At 30.9% G+C, this 12,906-nt stretch overlaps 1 protein-coding gene across 1 annotated transcript; it reads left to right on the top strand.

The window, feature by feature from the left end:
- The first annotated feature begins 569 nt into the window (after positions 1-569).
- LOC129956548 (kelch-like protein 10) lies at positions 570-2,063 on the top strand. The gene is made up of 2 exons (XM_056068475.1): positions 570-1,245; positions 1,366-2,063. Exons 1-2 carry the CDS (start codon positions 570-572, stop codon positions 2,061-2,063), a joined length of 1,374 nt encoding a protein of 457 aa, XP_055924450.1.
- The last annotated feature ends 10,843 nt before the right edge of the window (positions 2,064-12,906 follow it).

The raw sequence follows: 12,906 nt of genomic DNA, 5'->3' as shown, positions 1-12,906 counted from the left end.
TATAATACTTCATAAGTTATCCACCCCAACCTTCAAAACTTAGCTTAATTTTTAATAATTAAAATTTAAAAAGCTTCAAAATCCATATTTCCATCCTCCAAATTAAATCTGATGTTTGCAACTTCAAATCCTTGATCTAACTTGTAGAGCATTGAAACATTCACATATCCAGGTAGACATTCTTCCGTATTATGTAAAAAAAAAAATGTTTGATTAATTTTCTTTTCAAACAAATAAATTTGGATTATTATTTTAAGAGTTCGATTGCCATTTTAAAAGGTAATATAACAGATATTAAATAAGCAAAACTAAATGATTATTTGAATAAATAAACAAAAGCAAGTTATGCAAAAGCAAATTCTTTGCAAGCTTAATGACAGTCTTTCATTAATAGTCGAATAGTTGTTAATAATTATTTCCTTCCGCCATATTGTTTTAGAACAATGAAAACGCGATTCTTAGTCTTAAGGGATTAAACAATGCTTAGACAATCGAAGTTAACCGATTTTGTAGATGGATCCATAACTCTGTTTAGAAAATTACACCAACACAACTATTTCAAGAGTAAAATGGCTCAATATATTGGATTGGGAGACGAGAATTTTGGTGGGTTAGAAGATTTCTGCGATGCCGTCCTGAAGACAGAAGATGGCTATTGTTTCAAAGTACATCGAGTAATTCTCTCCAAAAATTCTATATATTTCCGAGCTTTATTTCTTTTTGGTGGAAGTAGCAGATCAGCTGCAGATTTTTCGTTGTCTTGGTTTAGTGGACGCACTGTGAAACAAGTTCTTAATTATTTATATTATGGCAAAATACCTTTAGAAATAGACAATATTGTGGAATTACTGCTGGCAGCTGACTACTTTTTATTGGATGATTTGCTTCGAAAATGCCAGGTGTTTGCAAAAGAAAATTTATCCTTGAAAAATTGTGTGAAGATATTTGTAGCAAGTCATATAAATAACAGATTAGAGCTATACAAAGCTAGTAGAAGATTTATAAGGTTCAATTTCAGCAAACTTTTAGACCAACAGACAAACGATATAGCTGATATTCCATTTGAATTATTTAAAATCCTCCTGGAAGATGGTAGTTTGAACATTCCTGATGAAACGTACATATGGAGAGCAGTAGAGCAGTGGGTTAGCGACTGTTCTGAAAGGTTGCCAGTTGCACAAGAATTTCTCACTACGATTCGTTTCCACAATCTCAATCAACATTTAGCCCAATATATCCTGAAAAGTAACATTTTAAAAAAGAATCCGTGCATAAATGAATTGAAAGAATTCCTGCTGACAATGAAATGGTCAGAGTTCAGTCTTCTATTCAAAAATGTGTTATCCTCAAACTACCCCAAAACAGATTTCACAAGACCAAGACAGCCAAAGAAATTATATCTGATTGCGAAGAGTTTCTCCAAGTGGAACATTGCCATGACAGACTTGTATGTGACGTATAGTGAAGACCTTTGCATGAGGCGGAAAGTCACCTTGCAGGCAAGAAATAACTTCTGGCCCAACCAGATGTTTGTTATCAACCACTTAGCCTATATGTTTGATTCCTGGTCAGGAAACGCAATGATATTTAATCTTCTCGATAACACTTGGGATGAAATGCAACCCATGAATAGTTCACGCAAGAAATATACTATCGTACACAAAGGGCAATTTTTATATGCCATTGGTGGATATTTGGATACATTTGATGAATCAGAAACATCTTGTGCATTCGAGATATATGACACTAAAGATCAAGCATGGAAACATTTGGGTTCGACAGTCAACAGCGTAACAGCTGCATCGATAGGAAATAAAATATACATTCTTGGTGAAACACCAACATCACGTATTATGACAGCAGAAGAATATGACACAATTAGCGGAAACTTCTCTGAAATGCCTTCACCAGAAATTTCTCGAACCGGGTTTGCGATGGTCGCTTATGAAAATCAGTTATTCGTTCTAGCAGGATTGGGTGATTACGGGCAGTTGAACTCAGTGGAAATTTTCAACCCAGAAACCCGTACCTGGAGGCAATTTCAGTCTCTACCATATGGGTAACATACCATGTTTTCTTTTAATTATTTCTTTATTTACATATTTCATTTTTCTTTGCTGATCTATTATTTAGCCGAATTTTTGTTTCGTTCCAATATACATTGAAGTTGTGAGAAAATAAATCTATTTTTGAAGTATTTAAAAGCTTCTTTAGATACTAATCAATTGAAAAAGATTGAAACAAATTTTATCATGGATCTTTGGTTCACGCAAAAGGCTTAAAAGTTGGAAAACAAAACTAAAATTACCAAACTTTATTCTATTATCCTAAAATTGTATAAATTATTACTTTTTTTGGTTCTAAAAGAATTTGAAAATTTCATTTCATTACTTGGTTACAAAAAATACATATTTAAAGCCCTTGTGATCAAAAATGCTATATTTTGGCTTCCCTCAAAAGGCCTAGAGTTTTGGAATTTATGAAAAAATAATCTTGGGAAAAAATTCTTTAAGAAAATGTAAAATGGATTTTGTTAAATTACAGAATATTGGGTAAAACATGTTTTTATACTGTAATAAGAGCATATACTTTTATTGCTGAAGGTAAAATATTATTTACCTTCAGAAAATAAAAATGTCATCCACATCGAAAAACAAGAAGAGAACTTATCTTAATTGTTGATCCTTTCTGGCAATATAAAGCGTTGCTTTATTACCAAAAAGTAGAATTTGTAGCGTACTAATAAAATGCAAATTATCGGTGGAAATCCAGAATATTGACAATGATGAATTATTTGCAAATTCTTGATTGTGATGGCCGGCAACAAATATTGCATAGGGAAAAGGCATTACAGCAAGATGGATGTTAATAATCAGTACGAATCTCAGAGTTATCTTTGTTTTCTACACTTCATGGACTATGGAAGATATCTCAGATATGGGGATGAGAAGTTACCATACAAGTAAGCAGGTTCTCTCTTTTACAATTGATAGAAAAAGGGTGCGGGCCTAATTTTCCCCATTATAAATATCAAGTGGTAACTCTTCGTCAGTGGTGGCATAAAGATTTCTCCCAATGGGGATCTTTTTTTTTTGTTTCATATTAGTGGTCATCTAATGTCCGATCCTCCATATTACCATGGACGCTTTGACACGGCGGAGGTGCCTGAATTTACATTTGCTATTCAGTCACTAGGTGGATCTTTGGATGGGCCACAGATAGATGTTTTACAAAAATGTGTTTTTCGAATTCGGTTAGATCTAAAACATTAAGATTCCTCGAAATCTTTTTAGACATTTCTCAAAATATTTTCTCTACTCTTTGATTGCGAGAAAGTAAAAATCGGAATTACAGACATATTTGGATAAATAGACATAACTTAATACAATCTGATTGGCAGAATGATAGAAAAGAATTTGAATTGTTACCATCTTTTCTTAGTTAGTTTCTTGATAATTCCAGAAATATGCGCGAAATTGCCGTCGTCCTTGCATAGGGGAGCGCATCTTCCCCGTGATCTGGGCATCCCGGGTTCGAATCCCGGTTCGGGCAAAGCTGTTCTTCATCTGTGTTCTATCTGTGAGGTGTGTGAATGTGCCCCCCAGTAAAAAAGGGTTGGGCAAGCGAATGTGTGAGTTTCATCTTCATATGAGCTAGAAGTCAGATTTTTGCCCTCGGGTGCTCAGGGGTCTTTACCCTCAGAAGTTACTTCACCCCCTTTCCGTGGTAACATGGACACGACTTCATCATTATGTGTGAAATTACGTACTCTTACGAAATTATAATGCATACAATCACATAAATTAGAGGAGATTAACTTTTATAATTTAAAAAATTGTAATGTGTCCATTTGTAAGATAGTAATAACCCATAATTTTTCACTCGCAATCCAAAAAGTTAAAACTTTTAAATAAATTCAAAATATTCTGCATAAATTATAGTTTTCTGTTATTGGTATTCTCAAATAAAGTACCTAGACACTGTTAGAAACCAAAAAAAAAAAAAAAAAAAAAAAAAAAAAAGAGGAATCTGTGTAATTTTAAAGTGAAGAAAAGATAATTATATAAAGTGAAGATGAATTTTTAACTATCTAAATTGTTGCATTTTTTTATTTATTGTTGTCGCATGCACGCGAATATCCAACCGAGATTTTAAGCCAGTTTTGTCTTAATAACATAAACAAGATTAACCTCAATTTTTTTTTAAATTCCATATCGAATTGTAATTTTGTTACCAAATGAATAATATTCTGTTTAACTTTATTTTCTTTCCACAGATTGGAATATCCAAATGCTAAAGTAGTTGATGACAAATTAATAGTTTTTGATGAAGCCGTCAACAGGCCTCCAGTATTTTGGAGTAAAAAGGAAAAAGTCTGGAAACGCTATCGTTCAAAATGTTTTAAATCAGTGTGGAAGTATTTATTTTATCCAATTGAACACAGTGACACCATTTCCTGTTTAATGAATGAAAATTTAAGCTATAAACAGAAGTGGAGAACTTTTGAAGACGATATATGTTAAAATATTTAAGAAAAAATAGTTTTATAAGAATAATTAATATAGAGATCCTATTTCAAATATTAAATTATCTTGTTCCTCAGATAATAAAATAGTCTCCTTTATCCATAGTGAGGTTATTTCTTTTTTAAATAGATTGAATGCAAGACCACTTGGAAAGAATGATTTATCTATACTAAAAATAAAGATAAGTGCGTGTGTTTGTGACAGCTGTTTGACCAAAAACTAACAGAAAAGGCACAGTGCAATTTCTTAACTTTAATTAATTTTATTAATTAAGCAAGAAAATGGCATTGGCACACGAAATGTCTAGAATTAATCTTGCATGAAATTAATTTATTATTTCAAATTAATAAGGAATTCTTTAATGATACGAATAAATATCTGCTGTGTAATTTTGACATTATTTTAAAATGTCTTTTAATGTGACTTTTCACAAACAAATTTTATCCTTGGAAAGAAATTTAAGCCATTATTTTAGTTTTAGGAAATATTTAACAGCTTTACTTTCTGTTGTTATTGAAAGTTATGGACCCTGATCAATTATTACGAAATATGGATCGTTGTAGTGAATTTATCATTTTCTTCTGCATCTATCCATCTACTTAGACTTTTTTTAGCGATTAATCTCTGACTATTAGAGACATGTAGCCAAAATTTGAATTTATATTTTCTAAGCGTTGCTTTACAATAGAAAAAAAATTGACACAAAATTAAAATGTTGTCACAAAATCTATTACTAATGTTCATATATTTTATTCATTACGTTTCTGTGCTATCTGCTTGTGGAAACACAGACAGACAGAAAGTCTACCAATGTTATTCTATAGGTTCTATATCTGATAGATATCTTCTCTTTATATGTCTGATTTGTGAACCAAATTTTATCCACATAGCGCTGCTCGGTTTGCAAATTTCGTGTTAACTTATATTTCAACATTTGACAGATAAACTTCCTATAATTGGATTTTGATAAAAATTTGACAAAAATCTACAGGATTATTGTAAAGACAAAATACGAAAATCTATCAGTCAGGCAAAAAGCGGTTTTAAGGGGGTTTTTTTTCGACATACGGATAGACAGACGAAAGAGCTATCAAACGGACAAATGTAATGCCAGAAATGTTGCTTTTTGAATCCTAAGAATTTTAAAATATTAAAAACAATTAAAATTTTGAGTTAGAATTTTTTTGAATATTACAGTACTTTCTTTATACTTGGTAACAAGAAAGTAAAAATATATTTTTCTAAATATTTATGAAATTTAAAATATTTAGGAATCAAAAAGTGATGTTACATTATCATTATAGGCAACATGATTTTTCAAACACGTTACCATGATAACTACTTTTCCAATACCTTGGAACTCTTCTCCGTTAGAAACATATAAAGCTTGAAACTACTTTGGGATCATCAAACCATGCATGAGAAGCTTAATTGAAATCAAGCATGACTAATATTCTCAGTGGAATAGCTGGTCCCCAGAAGTAGCTTGGAATAAAGGAATTCAAACTCTGTGCTCTGTGTATTTAAATTTACAAGCATTTTGCAACTAAAATCACATCTGACAGAAAAGAAAATTAGATTTTTTATAATTTAATCAAACATTATACTATTAATTTTGGTGCACAGAGAGTCATCATTTAAGTTTATAAAATTTTCAAAATCTATCTAGAAAATTTGAATTCTAGAGACAAGGAGAATTTTGAATGCATTTGGAGCATACTCAAAAAGACAAAGATGTCCCTGACTTATATGGAACGTTTGTACAGCAGACCTAAAAAAATTGACGATATTATTATCGTAAGCAATCGTCTCAAGTGATTATCTACGTCTATGGTAATATTAGTTATATAAGATTTTAAATAAAATGTTTAGATATAACTTCATATCGAAGATTCCACTAACTTTCCTGATTTTAAATATATATTATATTTATTATCTTTCTTAAGTTCTTTTTTTCGTGAATATGGCCCTTTCTAATTGAGATAATATATAACATCATAACGCTATTAAATGACGTAAATAACACATTACTTGATAAGTAATGTGTTATACTTATTTTCACATTACTTGATAAGTAATATGTTATACTTATTTTCACATAGCTTGATAAGTAATGTGTTAAACTTATTTTCACATTATTTGATAAGTAATGTGTTATATATGGCAATATTGTTGATATATATCTGACATATATATGGCAATATTGTTGACAAACCTAAATGATTTCTGAATAGAACCAACCTTCGAAGGATGCGTGTCAAAATTTGAAGAAATTTTGATGATTGGTTTGGATGTTACAGTGGTTTTATTGACCCAGTTTCAAAACAATGAATAAAAAAAGAATTTCGTTTGTTGATTAAACTTTGTTTCTTGATGAAGAAAATAGCATTGAAGCCAATAAGTGATTTTATAAACGTTATGAAGTCTCTGAACCAGGGAAACCAATTGTTATTGGCTGGTATGTTGAATCCAAGTGTAGTCATACAAACACCAATGATGCTGACTACTCTAATTATCCAACTATATTATTCTCTAGAGTTTATTATTCTCTTTTTCCAGAAAATATAAAAACAGACCACAAAACTATTTTGAAAGACCATAAAAGAAATTTATGTGCAACAGCAAAAAATTTAAAGACATCATATAGTCGTATATTTAAAATTTTACACGGAAATTTGAGCATGCGAAAGTTGCTTTCGAATTGGGTGCCGCGTTTTGCACACTGGATCAAAAAAATCAACTCGTCGAAGATTCAGAGAGCGGTTTGGAGCTTTTCAAGGGAGAAAAAAAGAATGTCTTGCATCGGTATGTAACAAAGGATGGCACATGGATCCACTGCTATAAACTAGAATCGATTGGTTTGGTTATATTAACGTCCCGTTTAGAGCAACACTAGGGCTATTTTGGGACGGAGCTCGTAATTTTGAACCATGGTCAGATGACGAGGACGACACCGGAGCTGGCACCCCCCTCCCCACACTACACCACACCAGCGGGAGGACGGTTGGTCATGACGGATTTAACGTGCAACAGACCCCCTTACACGACGGTTCTTAGGTGGAATCGGGTCACGAACCTGAAACCCTCCGGTTCCGGTGCCGTGACCTTACCACCAGGCCACCTCGGCCCTATGAACTAGAATCGAAAAGCTCGTTAACTGAAGGGACAACAGTTGGTGAAAGAATCTTCGAAACCAACCAAAAAATCAAAAGTCAATTGACAAAGTTAAAGCATTCATATTTTGGAATAGGCGTGGTATTTCATAAATATCATATCTTGAGAAAGATAAAACTATCAATAGCGAAACGCGTCTCAAGTTGGTGAAAACGATGGTTAAATTGGATGAAATGGGCTTCGAATTACTTCCTCATTCACCTCTTCCTCTTTTTTTTTACATTTATTAAAATGATGCTCCAGGGAGAGGAATTTAGCTCAAATCAAGAAGCGATTATCGAAACTAAGGCCTATTTTAGGACATAGACAAATCGAACTACGAAAAAAGTATAGAAAAGTTAAGGGATAATTGAAATAAACCTGTAGGAGCGTATATTGATTGATAAATTCGAATTCTAATAAAAATTCTTTGTTAGACCGTGAACTTATTGAGTTATGTGATATCCGCTTCTAAATTTCACGATACTGTAACTTCCCTTTTTTATTTTCCTTACAAACTACACAGCTATTTATCAAAAACCTCTTCCCGTAGCTTTTAACAGTGAAAGAAAATTAACGATACAATATTTGATGTAATAATGAAAGCAGTTTGTAATTTAGATAAATAGTGTTATCTTGCTGGAAATTCAAATCAGAATTCTAAATAAAATTTTTAAAAAAATTGCTGCAAGGCGAGAATTTCCACTCTCCAGGATATTCACGTGACACATTTGGTAGTTGTAATGCGCCACTCACAAGCTTCATAGAGCCCCAACTCACACACAGATACACAAATATGCACATTAATTTTTGTTAGTAGAAGAGTTAGAAATAAATGTACCTCTGTGTTATAAAACAAACTATGTACCAGTTATTTTAAGAGGATAATACTGAAAGTAATATGCATTTAAAATTCAAAATCTGTATACACAATTTTATTTATGTAGAATTGTTTGGTTTTCTTCGTGTTAACATATATTCAGTTAGTCTGACTAATATACATTTTTTGAATTTATTTCGTTCCAAGATTTGATAAAATTATACAAATTCGATATAGAATAGAATCTATACACCAAATTTCATAAGTTTAGCTCAGAATATTTTTTAGCTATCGTTTTCACAGACAGCCAAACAGACAAACTTATTCTAAAGATTGCTTTTGGACTTCTAAAATGTGAAGATACTTCAAAATTTCTAGTTCGAATTTTTTTTTTGATGATCACAATAATTTCTATTCGTGGACTTCCTATATCAGAATGTAAAAAACTATCCACGAAAAATGCTGGAAATACAAATGCAATGTACAAAAATACAGAAAAATAAAAAGCAAGATTAATTAAATATCTCACGTTTATATAAAAAAAATAATTCTAATTGAATACCAAGAGTTGTGTGTGTGTGTGTGTGTGTGTGTGTGTGTGTGTGTGTGTGTGTGTGTGTGTGTGTGTGTGTGTGTGTGTGTGTGTGTGTGTGTGTGTGTGTGTGTGTTGTTGTTGTTGTTGTTGTTGTTGTCTTCGTAAAATTTCTAATTAAACATTTAATTCATATTCACGTGAATCATTTTCATCATGATATAATTTACCCAATTCTTATTTATACAAATGAATTTGACGATGTTTTAAAAGTTGCAACATTGACGTTTTTAGAATTTGATAATCATGAAAACCATTGCTTGATTTTCGCAACTTTTTAAAAATATTTTTTGATGAATTTTCAACAGCACACTACATTGTTGCCCTTAAAATAAAACTGTTTTCATTGTTTGATCTAATATTTAATTGCGTGATTTTATTCCATAGTTATAAACTTAGAAAGGAGGAGTCTGTATAATATCCGCAAAATTTGAAAGATAAATAATAAAGTAACATTACAATATCCCCGAAGACCCTCGGGGGGGGGGGGCACCTCGAAATGAGGATGAGATGCTTCCGGCATGGTGGTTGGATCTCGCCACCCTGGAGGGTACACTAATAGGTGGGGGATCTGACTCCCCCCATCGATGACGGGACGTACTTCCTTCGGGGAGGGTTGTACCGTGGCCGGTGACGGCCCTTAGGACTCAACCACAGTTCCCGCCAATTGCTGTTGCGGCGGTCCGGTCATTCAGTTCTATGGTTTAAATCCGTGTGCCTTAGGGCGGGTCGGAGAGTTAGAAGGTTGACTTACAATATCCCGAAACAAAGAAAAAATTTTTAGAATAGTTTGCAAAACAAAAAAAAGTGGTGTTGCAATATCTCGGAAATAAAATGGTAGTTTAACTAGATATATATGCACTATACTTGCTTACATTAAAAAGGCTTAAATGAAAATAAAAAAGAACTTAAGTAAGGCGATTGAAATAAAAATGTTTAAATGTTGTCAGTTAGACAGAACCATGGGCATGAAATCATATCAAAATTTTTTTAAATCTAAGATAATTTTAATAACCAGTATAACCAAACCAACTAGCCATTTAAGGCGACCAGTAATCAATAAGATGAGTCATTTATTTTCCAGCTCCTCCAGTGAATTAATTTCCAAAATGTAAAACTCAAGCATAAGGGCTTACTTGGTATTTGAATCTCCCTTTTGTGAAAAAAAGACATTTAATGTCTTGAAATTGCCATTATAATATTTGCGTCGATACGTATTTATTTCTAATATTTATTTAAAAACATTTTACAAATTTTTACAAACATTAAAAAATTTTACAAATTTTTAATATTATTTTATTGCAACTGTAGTATTATTTATAAAAAAAAACGATTTACATATATTATTACTGGATTCCAAGGTCAAATACCCAAAAATTACGCAAAGTTCAAAGAAAAAGGTCTGAAAAATACAATAATATCTGTATCAGTATCTCAATTATGAACCGAAAACAGTAGATACTTCTGGAAAAATTCCATATTTTGTTGGAGTTAATAAAAATTAAAGGAATCAATCATTCATCTGCGGTGTTGATCATAGATCGAAGTCTTTATTTATTTGCGTTGAATTGTGTTCTATTCAGTGATTTGCTATTTTCTTATGCTGTTGCTATCTACACTGGTTGTATTTTTTGTGGAATAAAACATTTATTGAGTTTATTCAACTTTTTACACCATACACAAAATGGTTGATTACCGTAAAACTGCATAATTTTAAATTAATGCTGTGATATACTATAAGGTTTCTTGAGCTTCTAAATATAGTTTTTTTTCTTTTTTAAAAAATGAGAGGAAAATATTTTTCAAAGCCAATTTTATTATATCAGAAGGGGAAATTATTATAAGAGGAAAAATACTGTCCAATATATTAAGATCTTAAAAGTATGAACTAATTTTTTTTCTGAAATTTTATTTTCCTATCATTAATAAAAATGTTCCACTTACCAGTTATGAAGGAAATAAATTTCCTTTACCTTCAAGATAAAAAAAAATTATTCATTATACGCTTTAAACCAAAATCTGTAATCACGCCTCCTATTAAATATTTTTCTAAAGTAAAAGAATAGAAAAATAAATCATTTTTAATTGGACACGAAGAAAGATTTTAAAAATTCTAGCACGTTAAACCTACCTTTGGTTTTATTTTTCATTAATTAATAATGATTCACGCAATGAATTTTCTGGCTGTTTTCCAGTATCAAAAAATAAATAAATAACAGTAATAAGTAAAATTTTGCATTCTATTTCATGGAACAAATAAAAACAACACTAATTTCAGAATTTTATGTGATCATTTACATCACATTCAGGTTGGATATACAAATTTGTCACTTTAGCGCAAACTTTAGTACCGAAATAATAATTGAAAACATAATGTCTATTAAAATAAATGAGTCTACCAGCTACTAGAGAAAGTTTTACGTTAATGCACCCTTCAATTTTACCAAATAGGCACGTTTCCAATTTTAACCTCAATTCTTTGTGGTCTAATTAACCGCAGTATTAAGTATACGTTATGCTAAAACTTTCGAATGTTTGGTTAATTGTTTTTAAAGTGTCAAAGAACATGTCTCATATTTTAAAACATTTTTAAAGTTTAACATCTAGCTGAAAATTTTTGAAATATTTATAGACGAAATTCGAATTATAGATGATCTCCAGATAAAGATTACTTTATTGAAACAATCAGGTTATTTATAAATGTTTAATTAAAATAATTGCATTCAATTATTTTTAATTTTTTGCTTCTAGTCCCAAACTTTCTATAACTGTTTTTATCTTTTCATATGATTTCTGCATTTTCTATATTTTTCTAATGAATATTAGAACAATAAATTATAAGCATCAAAAAAGTCACCCGTTTTTGTATTTTCAAAATTTCAAAAATCTGTTCTTAAAATTTTTATTATTTATTTTATCGCAGATTTCTCATAAATTTAATCTTTTTTTTTCAAAAATTATAATCGATTTCAATTATAACGGTGAAATCTCATTTTATTTTCTGGAAGTCGTGCTGTATTATTTCACACTTTTAAAGATTTCTTTCAAATAAAACGATTTGTAAAACATTATTAATTAATATAAATATAATTTATTAAAACAATTCTTGCTCGAATGAATAAATAATAAATAAGAATATAAAAGGAATCCTAAAAGTTTCTCGTAACATTTGTACAAATTTTTCAGTGTTTTCTTTACTAAAAAAATAATACAGAATTGTTTGAGCTTTTTATTTATTTTTATCCAAAACAATATATTAAATACTGATACAAATATGTAATGTTGCTTCCCAGCAAGGTAAGTTCATTCACTGGAAAGACCTTTTTACAATAAGCTCTGTTGAATGCTGATCGTGTGCCGAAGCAGTGATACTAGAGCTTGGCGACAAACTTGGCGATCGTTTGGCGACTCTGTGACAAATTTGGTGACTTTGGTGAGCAAATAAATAATACTGGAATCTTCCAGAATTTTGATTGTCGAGAGAGTCAATAGGTACCCAGATATGCCTGATTGTGTGCTGTGGTTACTACCGTTTACTACTTGTGGGCTACTATTTGTTGTAATGTGCTGTTGTCGCCAATGATATAAAAATCTAGCACTTTCACCAATGCAGATTGAAATATAATTAGTTTCAGGAAAAAAAGACTTGCATCTTCGCAACTGTGCAGTAGCAAAAAAAATTTAATTTTTCTTTTATCTTTTTAAAAAATTTTCTTTTTACAAAAATAGTCCAAAGGAAATGAATGGAAAAAAAACTATCAAAACTATAAAGTTTATTTATAATTCGATTAATAATTAATCCACTATCTACAGTT

The sequence above is a fragment of the Argiope bruennichi genome, chromosome 11, assembly GCF_947563725.1.
Source record: "Argiope bruennichi chromosome 11, qqArgBrue1.1, whole genome shotgun sequence".
In the NCBI taxonomy this organism is placed as follows: Eukaryota; Metazoa; Arthropoda; class Arachnida; order Araneae; family Araneidae; genus Argiope; species Argiope bruennichi.
This window is presented reverse-complemented; position numbering and strand designations above follow the sequence as displayed.